Source organism: Peromyscus leucopus, chromosome 8b (genome assembly GCF_004664715.2).
Source record: "Peromyscus leucopus breed LL Stock chromosome 8b, UCI_PerLeu_2.1, whole genome shotgun sequence".
In the NCBI taxonomy this organism is placed as follows: Eukaryota; Metazoa; Chordata; class Mammalia; order Rodentia; family Cricetidae; genus Peromyscus; species Peromyscus leucopus.
In genome coordinates, this window is record NC_051086.1 from 36,078,865 (window position 1) to 36,102,872 (window position 24,008).

At 47.8% G+C, this 24,008-nt stretch overlaps 1 protein-coding gene across 1 annotated transcript in view; it reads left to right on the forward strand.

The window, feature by feature from the left end:
* Fstl4 (follistatin like 4) overlaps positions 1-24,008 on the forward strand; it is a 416,197-nt gene that overhangs the window by 374,484 nt on the left and 17,705 nt on the right. Inside the window, exons 9-13 of the mRNA XM_028855681.1 lie at positions 11,559-11,720; positions 12,030-12,164; positions 13,491-13,517; positions 14,826-14,944; positions 17,257-17,406. Coding sequence (XP_028711514.1) covers positions 11,559-11,720; positions 12,030-12,164; positions 13,491-13,517; positions 14,826-14,944; positions 17,257-17,406 — 593 coding nt within the window. The remainder of the gene's footprint in view (positions 1-11,558; positions 11,721-12,029; positions 12,165-13,490; positions 13,518-14,825; positions 14,945-17,256; positions 17,407-24,008) is intronic.

The following is a 24,008-nucleotide window of genomic DNA, read 5'->3' on the forward strand; positions in this document are numbered from 1 at the left end:
GTCTGAGTACATTTGTAGCCAGCCCTGGATGAGCACTGTGCATGGACTCTTAAGTGGATATGCTGTCACCCACTTTATGGGTGGCTTCTAAGGAAAATCACTTACTGTCTGGGGCCATTTTGGAGTTAGCTACCTCTATATCACACTGCTTGCCATCTCAGCTGGGCCCCACCCACCATCAAAACAAGCTCCAGTCTCCCTGAAGTCCTATCCTGGACCATCATATCAGAGGGATTAGCATCATCCCACCAAGCCCAGCTGTCTCTGATCAGGCCTGGTACAGGCACTCAGGTATCTGGGAATAGTGAGGCAATTCAGCTCCCAGATCCTCTGTGACAGCTGGTGATTGGGACTTCTCCCAGGAGAAAGTGAGCGAGATGTCACGAATGATGACATCATGAGACTCACCTTCACTGACCTGGAGGAGCCAGGGTGAGTGGCAAGCCATTTAGGGATGACTGGGCATCTTTAGCTCGCCCTGTGTTTACCTTGACAGAGTGTCCATGGGATTTTTATATTTGTGCATGTCCACGTAGTATCTTATTAGAATTTCCCTCAAGCTGGGCTGTACCTTTGAAGTCTGGAGTTCTAGCTGGAAACTTAGCTCAGTTGGTAGAGTGTTCACCTAGCATGTACAAAACCCTGGTTTGGTCCCCAGCACCCCACAAACTGAGAGGGTGGCATTCAGGAGGTAGAGGTAGGAGAATCAGAAAGATGTTGAAGGGCATCCTTGACTATATAATGAGTTTGGGGCCAGCCTGGGCTACATGAGACTCTGCCCATTAAAAAAAAAATATGTATCTGGGTTTCACCGATCATAACCCATGTGTTCCTAGTTATTTATACCCCAACAGGAACTCACCTAGAGATTTAGGAGTCAATCGGGGACTAGACTTCTGTGCAGCAGGCAGGTAGTAGGGGACACTCCTCGCAGGGACTGGTCCAGGTAGAACATGTGCTCTACAGAGAATGTCACCATTTGACTCTGGAAAGTGATGACCAGAGGCTGATGGTGCTTTGAATATTCAGTTGCAAAAGAGCCCTACTTTATGTTATAACCCCTCAGCTCCTCAGGTAGGCTGCAGAAATACAATTACCTGGTATCCCAAAGCCTTCCATCCAGCCTCACTTGATAAGAGCCCAAGGAACAGGACTGGGGAGTTGAGTCAGTAGTCAAGAGTGCTCCCTGATCTTTCAGAGGATGTAAGTTCAATTCCCAGCATTCCTATCTGGTGGCTCACAACCATCTGTAGCTCCAGAGGATCTAGTGCCCTCTTCTGGCCTCCACAGCTACCTACACTCACATTCACATACCCACACACAGATGTACACTCGCATACATAGAAATAAATCTTAAAACTTAAAGAGCCTAGGGCACAAGGAGAGAGCTAGGGCTTCTGTACCCTTTATCTCCTCTAAGACAAACAAGAATAGGATGAGACTCCTACACAACAGCTTGAAAACCTCCTAGATGTCTCCACCACTGGAGGAGGCTCTAAAGCCTCCACATCCTTCATATATAATATAGCAGGCCCCTGTGCTGAGACCTTCTGCCCCTGGGAACCTGGAAGGCTAAGCCTGGGCTCATGGTATGGATGGATTTAAAAATGGGGGGGCTGGATAGATGGCTCAGAGGTTGAGAGCACTGACTACTCTTCTAGAGGTCCTGAGTTCAACTCCCAGCAACCACATGGTGGCTCACAACAATCCATAATGAGATCTGGTGCCCTTGTCTGGCCTACAGGCAAACACGCAAGCAGAACACTGTATACATAATAAATAATCTTAAAAAAGAGTGAGGTCCTAGTACCATGGGCATTTCTAGGCTTAGACTGTTTCCAAAGATGGGAAATGGGCTGCTTACCAGTGTCTTAACCACTTCTCTCGTTGATTGACAAACTGCCTGATGAAAAGGAACTCAAGAGATGGGGGTTCTATCTGGGCTCACAGTTTGAGGATGCGTCTCCATCACGGAGGAAAAAGCATGGCAGTGCGAATGTGAGGTGGCCGATCACAATCGTAAAGCAGAAAGAGAGGTGAATGGTGGTGTTCAGCTTACCTTCTCCTTTGTACTCAGTCTAGGACCCCCGACCATATAGGGTGATTCTAGGCATAGTTAGGGGGGTCTTCCCACCTCAGGTTTTCTCGATGATAACATCTCTATTAGTGTGCCAAGGTGTGTCTCATAGTCAAGCTGATGATGAAGATGAACTATTACGCCTGGCCTGGAAAGCCTTCTGAAGGAGAGGTGCACAGATCCGTGCCCTAATTGTTGAGAGATTCAAGACTTCTCAACTAGCCAAAGGAAGGGCTGTTGATAGTGTGGGGAGAGTACACTGGGAAGCAGATCCCTTGTTTCCGACTTCGTTGTGTGGCCTGCTGGACGGCTGGCCTGGTCCCACAGAGTTCTATATATAGCTCTTAGCGCTCATGAAGGTAGTTGGAGTGGCACTCTACACCCTCATGGGATCACCTCTAAAGCAGATCATACGATTGTCTCCCAAGGATACAACAAAATGGCCTGCTGACCCCAGAAAAAGGAAGTTTTCAAAGTACTACAGGAGTTAAAGTTCTGTCAGACTTGGAAGGAACCAGGGTGCATCTATGTGGAAAGACATGGAAAATAGGGCATTCTGAAAGCCATAATTACAGTAGTGACATTTACTGAATACCTACTGTGTGCCACCCCTATCTTACAGACAAGATCACTGGGACTCTGAGAACTGGGTGACTTACCCTTACATCACACAAACATATAATCAATAGCTACAAACAGACCTTGACAACACCCAGGGCCAACTCGGGATAACGCTGGGATGCCATGAAGCTTCCCTAAGAGAATCTGGATGTGGGGTAGAGTAGGCAGTTGTCAGGCCTTTGTTGTGGTTCTCTGGACTGCACACTTGGGGAAACAGAGGACCGGAGTCCTGCATCCTCTGGAGCTCTGCATCCTCTGTCCCCAAGCCTAGTGCACAGCTCAGAGCAGGTCGGAACCAGCCATTGAAAGAGACTCTGAGGAAAAAGCAGTGAGTGGAAGACTATTGGCCTCAGCAAGATGGGAGTTGGTAGAACACATGGCTGGGTGCCAGCCAGTTCCCCAGGGGACTCAGTGAGTCCTTACACTCAGTGACTCCTGATGGTGCAGGTTTCCAGGAAGGAGGACTGGGTCATGGTAGGAATCCTCCAGAAGGAGGGAACAAAGATTTTTGTGGGGACTGGAGAGATGGCGTGGTGCCGAAGGAGGGAGCTCTTGTGCAGGAGATTAGGAGGCCAGGAAGACCCTGCTGGTTCTCAGAGGGCTTTCTGACTCGCTAAAGAGTCTCAGGAGGCAGGAGAGGAACATGGGTAATGATGCTGACCTGTTCTTTTCACCATCCACCTCACTTGAGGATATGAAAGATGGTCCTGAGCAGCTTGGGTGGAGTTTGGCTCAGCTGCCTAGCTGTGCTGGTGGAGGTCTGGTTTGGTCCCTTCCCGGCCTGGCAGGGAGATGTTAGGGAAATACATGGGATGCAGGAGGGGCAGACTTGGGGGAGGCTATGGTTTATCTTAAGCCATAGTTAGTCATAGTTGGTAGACACTGATGATCAAAGCTAGTGGCCCCTTGCAGGGCCTCCAGCCCATTATACAGATGAGAAAATGAAGACCCAGAAAAAAATGGCCATTCAAAATATAGGTTGCTTCTCTCGAGAACCATCCTGCTCTCCAGTGGTTTGGTAGCAGAGTTGGGATCCCATACATAGACTGGGCTACCACCAACTTCTGGGATCCCCCCACTTCCGTGGCTGCCTGACCTAGCCGCTTAAAGGAAACCCTTCCAGGAAGCTATACTACCTCGCACGAATTATTAGTATAACTTGCCCATAGCCCAGGCTTCCAGAGATGAGGCCCAAACACTGACATGATTTATAACTTCCTGCAAAGTCCCTGCATTGCTTTCACGGGCAGGAGCGAGAACTTGAGACATCCATGATTAATCCATTAAATTAAAAATACCTTCGACCTCCCCACAGTTCAGACAAGTAGTGATTCATCCCCAAAACACAATCATCATCTTCAAATCTGCTTATTACCCCAGCTTAGTGCTTTTGTGACTTTTTACGTAAGAACATGTTTATGCCGCCTAAACCTTGGCAGTGAGAGATGATTCCCAAAGAAAACGGGCCTTTGTGTTGTGGATACAAATGGGGTGTGGGTGGGTGGGTGGGTGGGTGGGTATGTGGAGGCCAGAGGTCAGCTTCAGGATCAGTCTTAAGGAGCCACCCACCTTATTATTTTTGAGAGCGTCTCACACTGACCTGGAACTCGCCAAGTAGGCTCAGCTGGCTGGTCAGAGAACCCCAAGGGCTACCTAGCTTTCTCTTCCTCCTGGCTCCCTGGGATTGCAGGCACGGACCACCACAGCCAGCCTTTCCGAGTGGGTCAGCTGCATGTCGACAAGGCAAGGACTCTGCTAACTGAGCTGTCTCCCCACCCCCTCGGGTGATCACAGGGAGGTTTTGCAATGTAAAAGAAACTGTGTTTGTCTAGGATCGCTTAGTTTCCTATTTTTAATGTGCAAAAGATGAGGGGTTAGGTGTTGGGAGACGCATGGCCTGGGACACAAGAAAATCAGTTGTGTCCTTCCCACGCTACTGAGAGCTGGCATCTTTGTTTTGCTCCAACGGGGACCCATGTGGGTTCTTCACAGTCCCACGGTTCTCCTCAGGTCCTCTCTGTCCTGGTAGACTCTACAGAGCTGGCACTGGATACACAAAGCATGTGGCTGCGGGGATCAGAGCTGGGTGGCTGTAGGTCAGGTGCTCACTCAGAGCCTGGGCCTCACCCATTAGAGAACGGTTTGGTCTTCTAGGCAGGCACTGAGTTGCCCACCCAACTGAACTGTGATTTTTTTTAATTCCTCATGCTAGTTTTATCCTCAGCAAATGGTCAGTTTTAAGCAAGACAGCTTCCTTGGCAATGCTGCTCGGTGCCAGGCTTTACCTCTTGTGTTGCAGCCCAGGATAGAACAGGAGCTGAGGAGACCAAGGAACCTCTCTGGTCCTGCCCCTACCCAGGTGCCCAGGATGGCCCACAGGGTCCATCTTCCCCCATCCTCCACTGCTGATGACCCAACTGTGCACTGGCATTCTGCTCTACACCAGCTACTCCAGGAAAACACTGAGGGGACCTGACCACTGGCTCATGGAGAATCATGGCAGTTTACTGTTCCCATGAGCCCAAATTCCTGAATGCAACTTATAGCCGTATGCCCTGCTTGTATGTACATACACCCCAGAGCACTGTAGTCCAGCCAGCCATTCTCTGACCTTCATCTCTGCCAGCCGCCTCAGTTTCCCTAACAGGGTTACCCTCTTGACTTCCTGCCATGGACGTGTTCCATTTGTTGAGAAATGGCCTTCTCCCCAACCCCTTGCTTACTATACACCCCCCACCAATGCATGCAACAAATCAGCATGCTTTGGCATGCCACATCCTCGTGGGGGCATGGTAGTAAGCAAACGTGCTAAGGAAAAAATTTCTAGAAAACACGAGTGAGGAGAATCGGAGGAAACATATGTGATTTACATAGGATGGTAGGAGAAAGAGATGGAGAGGGTAGTGTTGATGAATGGTGGGGGGGAGGTCAAAGGTCACTCCCAGTGTTCTGACAAGGGGAGTCTGCCCTTTACTGAAATGAGAAAGTTTGTTTTAAGGGCAAGGGTCTGAGCTGAATGATGCATTTCAGATGTGTCAGGAGACAGGCGTCGAGTCTGTGGACGGGTTAGGCTCGCGGAGGGTGGAGACCTGCACGAACTCCAGCATCCAGAGCCGGGGCTGTGAGGGAAAGCCAGGTGAGCAGGTAAGAGGGAGGAAACCAGTGGGGACTAAGAAGGATGCCTAGGGCCAGGTGGAGACAGCAACTCACACATACACACACACAAAAAAAAAATCACTCAGCTGTGTGGTGCAGTGCAGACAGGCTGGGGCAGTGATGAGGGATGCTGGGTCAGGACAGGTCTATGGAAATCACCATGGCCGGGAAAGAGCAGTTCCCACGGAGTGACAGGTTCATGTGGCTGGAACTGGCCGAGGGATGAAGGAGGAGGGAAGGGGGTGGTGCGGAAAGAAGTCAGGGGGAAGAGCAGCCTCTGTTTTTGGGGTGCTTTAGAGTTACTTCATTTTCTTTAACCTAGGAGAGAATGAACAGATTGTATGAGCTGAGGGGGGAAATTCCCGAGAAATGGAAAAGGGTGAGGCGTGAGGGAGGGATGTTGGGGCGGATCCTGGAAGAGAAGGGGCCGGGTCTAGGGCTTGAGCAAAGCAGAACAGCAGTCTTAAAACCCAGCATTGCTGTGTGGAAGGACCAAGAATGACCAGGAAGTGAGACTCCTGCCCCACTGCCCAGCCCAGGGAGAGAAAGAGAAGGCTTAAGCAGAAGCCCATAGTCCCAGCTATTCGGAAACAGAGGCAGGAGGATCAAATAGTAAAGACCTGCCTGGGCTACAAAGTGCAGTCAAGCTGGGTAACAGTGAGACTCTAATCCCCACCTCCAAAACAAGAGCTAAGGATGTAGGGCAGTGGTAGAGCACTTGCTTAGCATGTGTGAGCCCTAGGTTCTATCACACATGCACCGAATTAAGTAGTGGGGGCTGAGTAGGAGTTGCCCCAGGAAGCTGCAAGAGGGGCGATGTCCTCAGGAGAAAGCCAGGTCTCCAGGGGAGAAGGACAAACAGGTAAAAGAACATCACTAGAGACTTTGTAGACGAGAGTATGAATTCCAGATGGCAGAGGAAATATGTAAGAGGGTGGGCCCAGCAGGACAACGTGACATGATGTCATTGCAGGGGACAAAGGACAAAAGCGCCTGGTGAATACCGCTCAGAGGTTTGAGGCAGGCTGGCGAGAAAGGGGCATTAGATGTGGGGGCAACAAGTCCTCTTCAGTCCTTCTCAGGCTCCCCTCAAGGAGACCTCCAGACTGTCAGAGGACATGTGTATGCATATGTAGAGCCCCATTCACCTCCCCTCCCCCCCGCCCCCACACACACACCTATGAAGAACTTAGTGCCTTGAATTCAGGCATGTATTTTTGTTGGGTGAGTCATCCTGCACCCTTGACTTTCAGTCAGGCGTCCTTTTGTTCTAGAACACTGGCACATATTTTGGTTTAAATTTAGTCCCAAATTGGCTGGAAAAGCTCCCATCTCAGAGCAGTGCACACAGGCATGGGTGGGGAGAGGGGCGGAGGAGGGAAGGGGATGTGCATTACCTGTGTTCCGATAGATGATACCTGCTCAAGTGTGAAAACTTCAGTCTATACAGACATTCCTGTCGGAGAGCAGAGCAGAGGCCAAGGCCAGTCTCCAGAGCTGGTACCGGCCACTGAGGGGACCGGTCCTGCTACTCAGGTCTCCAGTTCCCTGAACCAATTCTGCAACAATATGCAGCAGGCGCCACAGACATCTGGAGGTCGAGTCTTTCTCCTGTAGGAGGAGGGAAGAATGAAGCTGCTAGGATCCGCTCCCCAAGGCTCCCCCGAGAGTGACCCTCACATTGGCAACTGGTTTAGTCATCTTTCCCACACAGAAAGCTGCACCACGCAGCAAGGCTCCAAGGCTCTTGCCACTGTGTGCATCATGCCTGACACTGCCCGATATGGAATTGACAGAGGCTTGTAAACATCAATCAAGGTCTTCAGTCAGGTGCTAGGCTCAAAGAGGAGGAGCCCCTCCGTCCCCCACGCAGTATTGTAACGCTCTGTGACATCTTCGTTTAGCAAAATGACAAGGAACAATGTCATTCCTCGGGTTCCTCAGCCATGCACTGAATTTTTTTCCCTTTCTAGATAAACTCAGAATTATTTTTTGTCAAGCCCCAGTGGACTGGTTTTAATTGAAATTAGATTAAGTCTGTGGGTTAATTTGTCAGCTGTTTGTGGCAATGGGAGATCTTCCTAATCAATGACCTCCTTTGAATTGTTACTCTTTCTTATGCTGTCAGTAAGATTTTATAGTTTTCATCACTTGGGTCCAGTCTGTTTGTCTGTCTGGTCTGCGCTGATCTCTAGGTAAACTATTCGTTTTGTGTGTTTTGGTACTAGCTCTCTATTGTAATCATGTGATCATTATCTTTTTTGGCTTGGCTCCTAGAATACAGCTACCTAAAACAACCATTGTTCTCTATTATATGGTACAATCTTAAATGTCTCTAAGAGACTGAAGAGATGGCTCAGTGGTTAAGAGCACTTACCTAAGGACCAAGGTTCCAGAACCCACAGCAGGTGGCTCACAACCTCCTGTAATTCCAGTTCCCAGTGACCTGACGCTCTCTTCTGGCATCTGAGGGTATTACATGCACATACGGACAAACGGACACATACATTTAATAAATATAAATTTAAATCTTTTTCATTTTGAAATGCCCCCATGGGTGTCTTGAACATTTGGTCCTCAGTTTGTGGTGTTATTTTGAAGGCTGGAGAGTCCCTGGAAGATGGGTCTTGGCTAGTAGAAATAGGTCCCACTGTGCAAGGCTTTGAAGTGGACACTCCACTTTGACTGACCACCTTCTCTGTGTTCTGGTTGGTCACAACATGAAGAGCCTCAGCTGCACCAGAGAGAGCGCCTCTCCCACCACTGTGCCTTCCCACCAAGGTGAGCTGAGGTCCCTTAAGTTCTTTCTGCTGAGTGTTTGGTCACAGGGGTTGGAAACATGACATCATCCTTTACTATGGACGTCCTCCGTGTCTTGCCTTCCTTGACCACACCAGTGAGCTTCCAAGTTAATGTTGCTGCCTTTACTTTCTCCTTTTTCTTTTTCCTGAAAGGAATGGTGCTGTTCCTTCTTTGTATGGACTTATTCTTCGTTGTAGGAAGAAAACATCATTTTGTTTCTATTTTCTTGAGACCCACACACCAAGAAATGGGGTTTGGGTCCTTTTCAAAGGCTCTTTAGGTACTTACTAAGAAAATCAAATGATTTTCGTTTGGGCCACCTTTGGCTTTGGATTATAGCTTTCCTAGTAGACCCTGAGACATATTATATTCAGAGTATGTTGTGCTATTTTTTATGTATGTGTGTCTGCATGTTTATATGTGATGGTGAATGTACACATGCCTCAGCACACATGTAGATCAGAGGACAACCTCAAGTGTTGTTCCTTATATTCCATCTTGCCTGAGGCAGGCCTCTTGTTCCCTGATGCTGCCCCATGAGCATCTGGGAATTCTCTTGTCTCTCCCTCCCATCTTGCCTTAGGAGAGCTGGGATTATAGACACATGCTACTGAGTCCAGCTTTCTGCATGGATCTGAACCTAGCCAGGTCCTCACACTTGCACATCAAATACTTTGTCCACTGAGCAGTCTCTCTAGGCATTTCAAGAATGCCTAGAGAGACTTCAGCAGTTAACAGTGTATTTATGATTCTGATTTATATAGGACTGTGGTGGTTTGAATGAGAACAGCCTCTAAATTCAGATGTCTGATTACTGGGTCCCAGTTGGTGGAGCTGTTTGGGAAGGATGAGCCTCAAAGAAATGCTTTGTTCTGTAAGTTGCCTTGGTCATGGTTCTCATCACAGCAGTAGAAAAGTAACTAAAACAAGGACCAAGTGAGATAAACTCACAGCTTATTCATATACATGTGCGAGTGTGTGCGCACACACACACATATGTACATACATACATATGTGTGAGCCAACTTTACAGCCCCTAAAGGTTCATTTTAAATGATCCATTTCATTGAGATCTTTGTTTTTATTACCTATAATTTAATACAGCATTCTCACAATGTTAAACCCCTTTGTAGTCTTTCTCTAGTTTTTCATTGACCAAACTTGCTCTTCCTTCAAACAGGCTCAAAGACCTACTCATCAGTCTCTCTCGGCTTTTGAGTTGAGTCCTCCATTTCACTCCTGCTCTCCCTAGGTTCGCTTTGTGGTTTCCAGGCAGTCTGCTATGCATAGATGGAGGTCTTACAAGAACCTGAGCTCACTAATGTTCAGATCCTGGACAGTCCTCAACTAGAACCTTGGTTTTTCTAGAGCCTTCTCAATTCATCAGCCTCAGTGCTCTGAGCTGCCAAGCTCCACCTCTGTGCTCTAAGGTTGTAGCCTCCTTACTCAAGTCTGCACTCTACTTGGACCCCATCCCTTTCTCTGCCCAATGAAGGTGTGAAGAAAGCTCGTCCTTTCCTATATGAACCAAGGATGTCAGAGAACACCTGTGTTCTTAAACAATCCTCACCCACGTCTGAACTGCCCCCCCCTTACCTCCTTGATGGCTTGATCTGGGACAAGGCCGCTCTTCTATAGCCTAGGACTCTCCCCCTAGAACCTTGACAAAGAGAACCAGGGAGAGATGCACAGACATCGTGCTCTTGGGGCTCCCTGAGCTTAGTTTGGATTCTGCCCCCCTCCAAACTTCACCCCAGAGGTCAGCCAGGGCAATCCTGGAAACTCGAGCTGAGTTGGTAGATGCTAAACAGACCCCTGAAGTGTCTCCTATAGCAATGGCAGGTCCATTGCTCCTAATGTGCCTAGAGTTTCTCTTTTGTCCTCTGTCCACCGAGCGTGGATCACCAGAATGCTGTCTTCCTCAGACTCCATTGTTGGTGCCATTGGCTCCTCCCATGTACGTGTCAAGTGCTCTCTGTTCATCCAGAGAAAATTTTCTCATCTCAAATACCACGATCCCTCCTTGTAATGGACAAAGGAGCTTGCAGATAGTGATAAGAAAACACAGTTATCCACTTCAAGAGGAATCCATCCCCCACTTTCCGAAGGGGGATTTAATACTCAGGTCTGTTTACATAAACTCTCAAATCCTGGTTTTAAAGCATATAGAGCAAAACGTATTCATAAACATGAGAATATGGGAAATGATAATGCTTTTATTTCCAGGAGGGGGACTCTCTCCCCCAACGATCTCCACTTCTCCAAGAGCCTTTGCCTACAGCCTGCCCATGGGTCAGGTGGCATGCCCAAGCTGAAACTTAACTACCACGGGCCAGAGCTGAGTCACTGCCCGACCAAGGAGGACACATCCTTCTTTCATGCTGGTTCCAGGGCTGAGAGAGAGAAGAAATAAAAATGACCCACTGGAAAATCGATGGGCTTCCCCACAGTCGTGATGTAATTAGCAGCCCTGCCAGTCAGTGCCCCTAAGTGCTTCGTGAAGCATTTCCTGCAAGAAATTAAGGCCCCATCCAATGGCTTTCCGATAACAGGAATCATACATCTGAATTTCATTCATTCAGAGATAAATTCCAGTGGCTGTTGCTCTTTACATGCAGCAGCAGAACAGCATTAAATATCTGGACGTCTTTCTGATCATATTTAGAACAAGAATAGAAGCCATGGATTACAGAGTCCCACACTGGATGTGTTTATAGCTTGTGATCCATTTTACAGCCTTTTCCCTCGACACTTGGGTTGCTGAAGACATCATTGAGAGCTGGTTCAGAGGCCTCCAGCATCACCTCTTGGCTTCACCCTCTGGAGCGGGGGGTCTCAGGGTTTGGCTACAGCCCAAGGCCGGGTGTGGGTTTGCTCTTACCAACACTGTTCTCACCCACAGTGCCACCAGTCATCCGTGTTTATCCAGAGACCCAGGCACAAGAGCCTGGAGTGGCAGCCAGCCTGCGATGCCATGCTGAGGGCATTCCCATGCCCAGAATCATTTGGCTGAAAAATGGCATGGATGTCTCAGCCCAGATGTCCAAACAGCTCTCCCTCTTGGGTAAGAATGGCACAAGAATCCCAGGGGGGAATGAGAGGTAAAATCGTGGTTGAGCCTGTGATGACTGGCACACAGGGCTCATGGGCATCCGAGAGGCTATTTGTTGGCCAGATTCCGGGGCACCCTCTGTATTTCAGCAGTGCCAGCCTGTCCTGGGCAGAGTCCCATGAACGATGGCTGCCCCCAGCCACACTCAAGGACTGTGTTTTTAGCTCAACACTCTTCAGAGGTCCTGAGAAGGTGGCGGGGAGGGCACGTGAAAGGGTGTTCCCCTGAGAGTGCCACCCTGAGCCACTGTCCCTTCTACAGCCAATGGCAGTGAACTCCACATTGGCAGCGTTCGCTATGAAGACACAGGGGCCTATACCTGCATTGCCAAGAACGAAGTGGGCGTGGATGAAGATATCTCCTCCCTTTTCATTGAGGACTCGGCTAGGAAGACCTGTGAGTCCACTATTGGCTCTGAGATCCTCACTGAGCTGTTTGGGAGTATTAGGGGGACAAGGGAATGTATTAACTCTCCAGGGCCACAGTCACCAACTGGGAGCCTCTGGAGGCTGGGATAAATCTATTTCCTCTGTCCACAAAGCTAGGTCCAGATGGTGACCTTCTCAGGCAACCTAGACAGCTCTGGAAATGTAGATGATTGAAGTCTCTGGTCAGGACACAGAGCCCAGGACCAAAAGGAAGCCCAAATACCCCAGCTCTGCTCCTGCCTCCTATGTGATGACTGGAAACTTGGTTCCAAACGCCTTTATGCCCCCAGGTGCTCTGTCCTAGTGGCCTGGAAGCTCTCAAGCCAGGCGGTGGTCCCCTCTCATCTAAGGTTTTACTTCCTTTGATCTGAAATTCCAGAAATGAACCCCTTAAGTTATTTCTTTTATGTGTCCTTTTGTGTGCAGGTTCCCACAGAGGCCAGAAAAGGGGGCGAGATCCCTTGAAGCTGGAGTTACAGGTGGTTATAAGCTGCCTGATGTGGGATGCTGGGAACTGAACTCTGGTCCTCTGGAGGAGCGACATAAGCTCTTAACCAATAGGCCACTTCTCCAGCCCCTTTAGTAACTTTTTCACCACAGTGTGTTGTAACTATTCTATTGTATTATTAGTTAATTTTGTATTGCTTGATTTATACATTGAACTCTATCATGGGTATGCATGCATAGGAGGAAACAGGCAGGAATGGGGTTCAGGACTGTCTGGTATGTGGGTGCTACTGGATTCATACACAACTAGGGACAGTGTGGCCTCTCCTCCAGAAATACTCACCCACCTCACCCACCCTCCCTCGTAGCCACTGCCTCCCGTGGTTCTGCAAGCAGATTTTGCTGCATGGATGGCATTCAGTTCTTCTTCCTCAGACTCCAAACTAAGCCTTCATCGTTGAAAGAATGTTCTTCCTTGGAGAGTCCTAACTTAAAATGACTTTCCTGGAAGCGCCTTGCAAATCAGGGAGAGATGCTACACATTTGTTATTGTCCATAGACTCAGGGAATAGGGATTAGCTTCTGGGATCCCAGAACCCAGTTTTAAAGATTCATTTAGAAAGCAAAAGCACCCTGAGACCCAGAAGTGTTCTCCTGGGTCCAGCATCGTAGACTGATATTGTTGCTGGGCCAACGAGAGATGCAGATTCTCCCAATGCTGAGCGGGTACTGGAATGTCCCTCAATGGAGTGAACCAAAGAATCACAGCAGCAAAAAAGTTTGACATTGTCTTTTTTTTCTCTTCCGGCTATCATGTCACGGCTCTACTGATTCTCGGCTGCTACAGTAGCAAACATCTTGTGGCGGGAAGAAGGTACTAAGTGTGACTGTCCTGTGTTATGCTTGTAATCACAGGTGTTCTTGGTTCCACCGTGGGCCACTTTTCCCTGACCCATCAACCTTTCAGAGCCTATGTACCCGAGTCACGGGCTCCTAGGCAAACTCATGTGGCACACTCATGCACAGACCCAGCTCAGTCTCCTGAGCATTGGGCACTGAGCCTGACACAGTCCATGTGAGTGAGGGATGGGGCCAACTGCAGTGTTGATGGCTGTGACCCTTGGTGCACTCACTCTCTGGCTGCCGTGTGCACTCAGCTTGAGCTCCGTGTCTTTTAAACAATGGTACACTGCTAGGCAGAGGTTCTGCAGAGGGACTCGGGTTTTTTCAGCAGAGACTTGTAAGAGAACACAAGTCTGCTGGGGTCGCTGCGCACTGTAAGGACCAAAGGCACACTGAAGTCACCTTAGGGCTGCTCCAGGGCTGCTAGGTGTTGCATTCAGATTAAATGATGAAGCATCGACCAAACCCCATCTCACCTCAGTGACTAAATGCTATGCCCTTCTCTGCTGCTACTCAAGTCCTGGGGCAGGGGGGGGGGGAGATACAGAAGCCAAGAGGAAGGGCACTCTCAAATCTTAATAGGAGAAAGATGAGACCAGACAGCGGCAAAGGAAGCTAGGCGCAATTTGGAGCCTCATAGCAGAAACTAGATTTCAACAGAACCTTCTGGGGGGCGGATCAGGAGACTGGGTCTCCTGTGAGGTTGATTTTGTGTTGAATGACTATTGACTCTCACATTCCCACCCACTGAGAGAGCACTGCACTCAGGCAGAAATGTAGCTATCTGTGTCTACAAACCCCGTGTGGGCTACATTAAGCTGTCAATCTTATGCTGACTCTTCTGGTGACTGACTTTCAAAGCAGCCCAGGGAGGGTTTCAGCCCAAGGTTTGCCAGGTGGGCCATTCATGACAGAGGTGTTTTGGCATGATGCCTCAGAGATGCTGGGGACCGCGCTGAGGCACAGGCACATAGCTAGCCTCATAGACTCTCCAAGGGACACCCAGGACTAGCTCTAGATTTCTGTCAGGTGCTCCCCAGACTGGGCATCTTTGGAGGACTAGGTTCCAGATGCCCAGCAGCAAGGGGGTAGTGCAGAGCTGTGATAGGATACATTGGTTCCCAGCCTTGAGGACACTTCCACAGTCCCAACTGCATCAAGTACTATTGTGGATGGGACTGTCTCCCCATCAGGAAAGTGTGTTATACCCTCTACCGTGCCTTGTGTGGCCCTATCAGTGGCTAGAAGTTCATGACCACATAGTGTTCATTCCTCCCAGGCCTCAGCGTGGGAAACATGTTCTATGTCTTCTCTGACGACGGCATCGTTGGCATCCACCCTGTGGATTGTGAGGTCCAGAGACGCCTGAAGCCCACGGAGAAGATCTTCATGAGTTATGTGAGTTTCTGTGACTGAGGCAGCTTCCATATCACGCCCAGTCAAAATCCAGAGGTCATGCTCCACCTGTGCGTGCATGCATGTGAGACCGGGTTTCTTCAGCTCTGGTCATTACGTGTGGGTGTGAGTCCAGGCTAAGGGAGGAGGAGCATGAGGCAGGGCACTTCAGCTCTCCCTCTGTCTCCAGCAGCTGTGAGGGCCAGCGCACACTGGGTTCCTGGCCTCTAGAAGTTCATGGTCAAATACTAGAGACAGCAAGGTGAACAGACCGCATCTAGACAGGTATTCTTGCAGTGACCTTTGGCATGGACACACGTGAATGAACGCCGAGTTCCAGAGGTGCTGCCAATGAAACAGGAAGCCAATATCAAGTGGAAAGTGACAAGGATAGAGGTAGATCCAGGGCAGCCCTCCTCCCCCACCCCACCCCCACTCCTTCTCCTGGGTTACTCTGTTCTCTGTGGCTCCCTCAGCCTACCTGTCCCTGAGCTGTAGCCGCCCCCCCTCCCCGACTCTGTTAGACATCAGGTCACAGTCCTGTTCTCCAGGACTTTGTAGCGTCCTGTGATGCCAAGTAGGGGAGACACTCGTGAGGGGGAGGGGTCAGGTGTGGGAGGCAGGGCACTTGACACACCCTGGAGTTGGGGGTACCTGCAAAAGGACCCAACAGGGACCAGAGGGATGGGATGTTTCTCAGCTGAAGATGCAGGTCTGGGCACCATCTGCTGTGAGTGTTGTCAACAGCTGAGGAATATACAAGGGCATGTGCCATTGGTGTGAGTGGGACATCCAACAGAGAGTCCTGACCCATCAACAACTCAGGACAGGCAGACTAAGGGAAACCAGTGAACAGGAGCAGAGTTAGGACAGGGTGACAGCAATCCAAGAGAACAGGGATCACAGACAGGGAAAACAATGTTCCCAGCTTTGAAAATATAAAATAGCCGGGCAGTGGTGGCGCATGCCTTTAATCCCAGCACTCGGGAGGCAGAGGCAGGCGGATCTCTGTGAGTTCGAGGCCAGCCTGGTCTCCAAAGCGAGTTCCAGGAAAGGCACAAAGCTACACAGAGAAACCCTGTCTCGAAGAACCAATAAATAAATAAATAAATAAATAAATAAATAAATAAATAAATAAATAAATAAATAAATAAAATAAAGAGGACAGGAAGGAAGGAAGGAAGGAAGGAAGGAAGGAAGGAAGGAAGGAAAGAAAGAAAGAAAGAAAGGAAAGGAAAGAAAAAAGAAAGAAGGAAGGAGCTCCTAGTTTTGTGTAGAATGAGCAAGACTGGAGAAAAAGAATGAAAGGTTGATTTTAGACGTACAAGTTAGAGAAGCACATTAGTCACCACAGTAGAGCCCGAGGCAGCAGGTAAGAGTGGAGTTCACCGAAGAGGCTTAAGTAAAGACAGGCACGTGGTAAAGCGCTTTGCTTGCAAGCATGAGGACCTGAGTTAGAGACCCTTGAACCCGCACTAAGGGGGTTGTGGATGGAGAAATGGCTCAGTGGTTAAGAGCACTTGTTGCTCTTGCAGGGGACCCAGCACTCACATGGTGGTGGTTCACAGCCTTCTGAAACTCCAGTTCCAGGAGGTCTGATGCCCTCTAGCGGCCTCCAGAGGCATCGGGCACACACGTGGAATACATACAAATATGCAAGCAAATCTCTTTTTTTTAAGCACATGTTTGTAATCCCAGCCTGGGGAAACAGAGGCAAGCAGATTGTAGGGTTCATTGGCTAGCTAGTCTAACCTACTTGGCGAACTCTAAGACACTGAGAAACCCTATATCAAAAAGAGTAATGGAAAAATGAGGTGGGCGGCACTCGGGGAATGGCATGGCCTCCCCAGGCCTTGTGCAAACGTGTACATATATGAGCACGCATGCACACACATGCACATACACACATGCACACACACACACACACACACACACACATGCACACATGCACACACACACACACACACAAACACACACGGGAGTGTTAAGTGTACAGGCAGTACCTAAAGCTGTAGGTTTCAAGGAGATCAACAAGGGAACAGACTTCAGAGAAGAAATCCAGGAATGGGCCCTGGGCCGTTCCACACAGAAAGATCTGCAAATTGAGCACATGGTGACATAGCGTTGACCTTGGTGAGGAAGATGAGGGTCCAGTGAGAAGTTAGTGACACGGCAGGGCTTGCATGCCGTGTTCTACGTACGAATCCCAAGGAGTTTAAGAGAGAAAAGGGGATCCAAGAGGGTTAAGGGATAGGGACCCCAGGGGTGTTGGAGAGCATGGAAGAACCGATTCATGGCTGTCTGTCTCCTTATAGGAAGAAATCTGTCCTCATGGGGAAGGAGATGCCGGCCAGCCTTGCCAGTGGGCATCTGCAGTCAATGTCAGGAACCGGTACATCTACGTGGCCCAGCCAGCACTGAACAGAGTCCTTGTGCTCGATGTTCAAGCCCAGAAAGTCTTACAGGTAACAGCTCTTGGAGGAAGTGGGGAAGACTTGAAATCCTGGGGCAACACCTGCTGTGTGCACACTCCCCAGTTCCTGTGAGAGGGGCCTAGCCTGGGGAGAGGCCCTTTGTAGCAGTCTATCAAGTACACATTCCTGCAAACCCAGCACGACTGAGGATGGATGCTGGCACAGTAGACCTGAGCACAAGAGTTCAGTCAGGGAGGCAGAGTGCAAAGCAGAGTTCCAGACACTGCAAGAGCTGTGGAAAGGAGGGTTAGTGTGACCATAGAGCTCTAAGACTACTCAAACAGGTCCTCACTCTGGAGCTGAACAGAAGCTGGGATCTGAATGCCACCCAAGACAGAGACTGTGGGAGCAGCACACAGTGATGAGGGAAGAGTGGAGACAGTGAGTTTAGGAGTAGACAGAAGCCAGCCCCTTGAGGGTCCTGGGGGGGGGGCAAGTGGGCTGTAGAATAAGATCAAGGCAGAAGAGAAAGCCACCAAAAGGTTTCTGAGCATCCATACAGATGCTGCCTTAAGAAGACAAGAAGACAAGAAGACAGAGCAGGAATGGGTGGAACTTGTTCCAGACACAAGATGGTGGTGGCATCAGAGGGCCGTGATGAGAAATTAGCAGATTCACTTTGTTATTTTTAGTTATGTGTATGTGCACGTGAGCATCAGATCCCCTCAGCTGGAGTTGCTGGCAGTCGGGAGCCGCTTCAGTACTAGGAACCTAGCTTCAGTCTTCTGGAAAAGTAGCAAGCGCTCTTAGCCACTGAGCCATCTCGCCAACCCTCCTAAAATTCTTCCTGCCAGGTTAAATATAAAGCTCGAGAGGGACCAAAAGGGCATTATGTGGTTCTTTTCTTAGCTTGGGCATAGAATGGTTATATCATTTATAATATTTGATAGGTAAATAATGGCCCCAAGAAATCCCATCCCAGGAAACTGAACATTGCCTTACATAGCAAAAGGGGCAGTATAGGCATGGCTAAGGATTTCTCATGTCAGGAGATCCTGGAAGATTGCAAGCACAAGTATTCGTGTAAGGGAAAGGCAAAGGAAAATTTGACCACAGATGGGAGATTAAATATGAAATGGTGTCAGATATTTAAGGAGCTATCTCAAGCAAACAGGTCAAAGGAAAGATGGAGGCTGCAGCTGTCAATCTGAGTATCATCATCCCATGGCCTGATTAAATCTAGAAAACGGGCTGAGATCACCCAGTGTATACAGAGAAGAGGTCAAGGATGGAGGCCCGAGGCTTTCCTACACTCTAAGATTAAGAAACAGAGAGACAGACATCTAAGAAATAGCCTGAAAGGAAGAAAGCCTGGGGCAGGTGGTACTTGACAGGCAGAGAGGGTTTCCAGAAGGCATTAGTGGCCTCTGGTGGCAGTATTGCTTTGGATGTTAGGAAATCTGAGAACCGGCCATTGGATTTCCTCTTCCCACATCACAGACCACCTGAGTTAGACCAGCTAGGATGACAACAGTCAAGACAACCCTGGGGAGGGGGCTCAAGGCAGAACGATGGGGGAGGAGGTGTGGTAGGGGGACACAGGCAACTGTATAGAGGGATTGCCAAGCAAAACTCAGAGTATAAAAATGAGGGAGGAGTGCCAATGTTACCCCAGAGTGTGCATGCTAACAGGAACAACTGTTTCCAAGCTCCTCCCATGTGTCATCATAGTAGACAATTGTAGTGGACTCCAGTGCACACAGATGGGAACACCAGTCTTAGCCAACAGAATATTCCTCCACTAGGCAATTCAGGGGGCAGTAGGTAGATTGATTTTTCTTTTTTTGTTTTTTGTTTTTTTCGAGACAGGGTTTCTCTGTGTAGTTGGTAGATTACTTTCTTTTGGATTTTTTTTATTTCAGTGAAACAGAAGGAAGATTATCACTAGGGCTGGAGGTTTGAGGAGAAAGGTGAAAACTAAGGGTGGGATTGCATTAACCAGGCACATGTGCAGCAGGGAGTGCTGGGCAATAGTGATTACCAACTGAAGGACTGTGACTAGAAATTTAACCAACCAGCAGAATTGTCTCTGTCCTGCCCCTGTGAAATAGCACGTGCAAAGAACATTTGATATAGCCAGAGCTGTGGTTTTTCCTGGTATATGAAACAGGTTTTCAGTTTGATTCCCACGGTCAGAGAACACACTGAGTAATTTTTACCTTTTGAACTCTACTAAAGCTTATTTTAAAAGAGAGCTCGTGATCAGCTTTGATAAATGTTTCATGTTTATTTCACAAGAACATGCATTCTAGTGTCAGATGAGCTGTTCAATGTGAGTCGGTTATGTCAAGTTGATTCATTGTGCTGCTCAGCTCTCCTTCCTTAGGTGACTCATTTTGTCTGGTCTATCAACTGCTGAGGTGTGTTTTTATAATCCACTGTGGCTATAGAGTTATCTCCTTCCACAAGTTCTATCCATTTTTGCTTTAAGATTATAGTCTCTTCCTAGGGGAAAGATTTTTTTCCTCACAAAATATCCCTTTTATCTCTGGTAATGCTGTGAATCTGGGTTTTTTTTTAAATAATGTTAGTATAGCTAAATCATATTTTAATTAGCATTCTCATGCTACAATTTTTCCAACCTCTCTATGCCTTATATTTAAAATGTTCTTTCATAACATTTAAGTTTTTTCTACTTTAACTATCTTAGTTTTTTTTTACTTAAAATATTTGATCCATTTATATTTAATATAATTTGTACAGTTGACTGCTTCTATCTTCTTGCCTTTTATTTAGCCTGTTTGTGTTGCTTGCTTTTGGCTTTGCCAAAGATTTTTGTTCTTTTTTTTCCCTCTGTTTATTGAAGATGTTATTAGTATCATAGAGACTGCAACACACATCCTTACACTGATACTATCACATGGTTACTTCACGTCTGGGCTTCCCTTCTTGCTGCTGTGCTAATGTACTCTGACAAAAGCACTTGAAGGAGAAAGAGTGATTCTGATCACAATCCATTATTGCAAGGAATCAAGTAGGAAGCTGAACGCAATAGTCACAGTACGTTGATAGTTGTACAGGGCTGGAGAAATGGCTCAGCAGTTAAGAGCACTGGCTGCTCTTCCAGAGGACCTGGGTTCAATTCCTAGGACTCACTGTCTTTAACTCAAGCTCCAGGAGTTCTGACACCTTCACACAGATACACATGCGGGCAAAACACCTATGCACATAAAATAAAAATATTTTTTTTTAAAAAAAGAACAGAAAACAGTGAATTAGTAGCTGGGCAGTGGTGGTGCATGCCTTTAATCCTAGCACTTGGGAGGCAGAGGTAGGTGGATCTCTGTGAGTTTGAGGCCAGCTTGGTCTATAGAGCAAGTTCCAGGACTACACAGTGAAACCCTGTCTCAAAAACCAGTGAATTAGTAAATGCAGGCTAGTTCTTAGCTCACTTTCTCTACTCTTAATCCCTGGCCTAGGGAATGGTGCTACTACAGAGGAGAGACCTCCCACCTCAAATAACATAACCAAGATAATCTGACCTAGACATGCCCAACTGCCCATTTCCCAGATGATTCTAATTTATGTCAAATATAAAGGTAGTAGGTCTTTCCTTCGGTCCGTCAGCTCCCAAATAATGACACAGACACTTACTGTAGCTAGAGTTTTCTCCAATCCTGCCTGGCCCACAGTCAGGACAAATCTCTCTCACCCGCCAGTCCCACAGCTGCTCAGATCCAACCAAGTAAACACAGAGACTTATATTGCTTACAAACTGTATGGCCATAGCAAGCTTCTTGCTAACTGTTCTTATATCTTAAATTAACCCATTTTTATTAGTCTATAAGTTGCCTTGTGGCTTACCGGTACCTTACATCTCACTTGTCATGACGACGGCTGGCAGGGTCTTTCTGCCTCAGCCTTCCACTTTCCAGAATTCTCCTCTCTCCTTGTCCCACCTATACTTACTGCCTGGCTACTGGCCAATCAGTGTTTTATTTATTAACCAATCAGAGCAACACATTTAACATACAGAACATCCCACGGCAACTTACTAATTATGAAAGCTCAGTCTTACCTTGAGCTTGTCCCACTAGGTCTTACAATTTAAATTAACCCATATTTTAAGTCTACAATGTGTCTTTTACTTCGCTCCCATTCTGTGTGTCCAACTTGTTCCATGTCTCCACGGCATCTCCTGTGGGCTTCATTCATCCTCTTCTCTCTGCCTGGAAGTCCCACCTCTCTCTCCTGCCTAGCTATTGGCTGTTAAGCTTTTTTTCTTTTCTTTTTTTTCTTGGTTTTTCAAGACAGGGTTTCTCTGTGTAGCTTTGCACCTTTCCTGGAACTCACTCTGTGTAGCCCAGGCTGGCCTCTAACTCCCGAGTGCTGGGATTAAAGACGTGCGCCACCATCACCCAGCTGGCTGTTCAGCTTTTTAGTACATCAGGCACAGCAATATCTCTTCACAGTGTACAAATATTCCGCAACAATAAATTTTAACACTAGCCATCACATTTCATTTCCTCAACATTAAAACGCTAACTCCTTTAACCTTCTTCCTGCCTTTTGTATTATTATGTATTATTACTGTATATAAATAGACATACATACATATATCCAGGCAATAACTGATACTTACTTTCTAGTCCACTTCCTCTCTGAGGTAGGTGGTGGTAGTTCTGACAACATCTCACTCCATAGGCCAGGCTAGCCTTAAACTCACAGGTCCTCCTGCCTCAGCCTCCAAAGGGCTGGAATGAGGTCATTTTTCTTACTTCTTTTGCTGGCAACGGAGGTCAGTGTTGTTTGAAGTGAAAATATTGTCTATTTCTGCATAATGCTAGATGACAGTTACCTCCCTTCAGCATTTCAAGACACCCTCCAGATGTCTTCCTTTGCTGCTGGACCAACTGTATCTTCCCTCTCGCCTCCGAGCTCCTCTTTGGCCAGCGCTTTAACTGCCATGCTTCTCATGTGGTGACCATCTTTGTATTTATTCTGATTCAAGGCTTCGAGAGGCTCCTGAGTTTGTGGACTGAACATTTAACAGATGGGAAAATTCTCAGCAATTATGTCTTTAACTATTCTGCTGGCTCGGGCTCACTTTCTTCCTCAGGACCCCCATCTTTAAAATGATTTGTCTTAGCCGGGCAGTGGTGGTGCACGCCTTTAATCCCAGCACTCAGGAGGCAGAGCCAGGTGGATCTCTGTGAGTTCGAGGCCAGCCTGGTCTACAGAGCGAGATCCAGGAAAGGCGCAAAGCTACACAGAGAACCCCTGTCTCAAGAAAAAGAAAAAAAAAAGTGTCTTTCCATAGTATCCCACATGTCTTCTCTTGTTTTGTATGTCCTACAATATGTATTATATTTTGCTAATCCTACCTTCTTCATCTAATATTGATTTGCCTATTTATTATATCAGATAATTCATTTTTACCTCCAAATTTGCTATTTAATTGCCAAATTCATATAAATTCTTTGTTGTTGTTTGTTTGTGATTTTAGAGAAAAGGTTTCTCTGTGTAGCAGCTCTGGCTGTCCTAGAACTCGTTTTGTAGATCAGGCTGGTCTCAAACTCACAGAGATCAGCCTGCCTGTAGAGTGCTTGGATTAAAGTTTTGTGCCACCACCACCTTACTTCATATAAATCCTTAATTGTCCTCTCGTGGCCCTTCACATTATGATTTTGAAAAGTAAAAAGATATCTGCCTCTTGAAATGCCTAGTGATTTTTTTTAATCCAAACATTCTACATATTTTTAAATTGTAAAGTCTTTAAATGGCTGTCATCCACCAGAAAGGATTCACCCTTTCATCTGCCCAGCAGTAAGAGTAGTGACTTGATCATTTTCAAATTTCTCGAGGGCCAAGTCTGCTCAGTCCATCCCCTAATCCCGGGGCTTTTAACTCCGGTTCTTTCTCCTGCCTCACTTCAGCTGCTAAGCGCAGTGAGACCGTGGAAAATCCAATTCTGAGTGTAATCCACTTTCGGCTCAGTTCTTCGGCTCCCTCTTTCACAGTACGGAGCAGGAGCATGAAATCTCACAGGACGGGGTTAAGTAGAAAGGGAAGACAATGGCTACTGTCTAAACACCAAGGAAATTTTGCAGTGAGGAGAGCAGATGAATGGGATGCATGCGAGAGAGGGTCTTGAAAGAGAAAGATCAAGGGCTGGAGAGATGGCTCAGCCGTTCAAGTCCTCAGATGGTAGCGTTACCGCGGGACAGAAAGCTCCCAGTAGGATCATGGCAGTGCTGGGTGCCAAAGCCTTTGGTAAATGTATTAGTCGCATGTCTCGTTGCTGTGACCAGACGCCTGACAAGAAGCAACTGAAGGGAGAGGGTCTGTTTGGGCTCGAGGTTTGAGGGTCTGGTCCGTCACAGCAGCAAGCATCTCCAGTGGGAAGGGCTGCTCATCTTGAGTGCACAGTCAGGAAGGAGAGATGAAGGCTGATGTTCAGAATGCCTTTTCCTGTTTCCCTCTTCATTGAGCCTTGGGCCCAGTCTGTGGAGGGTGCAGCCCACATTCTCCTCTCCTTAGTTCAACTGTTGTATGAATCCTACTTGGTCTTAATAAAAGCCCCTGACCCTGATATCAGGATGAAAGCTGAAAGATCAGAGAAGCAGAGCAAGCCACAGCCACCACCTCACCAA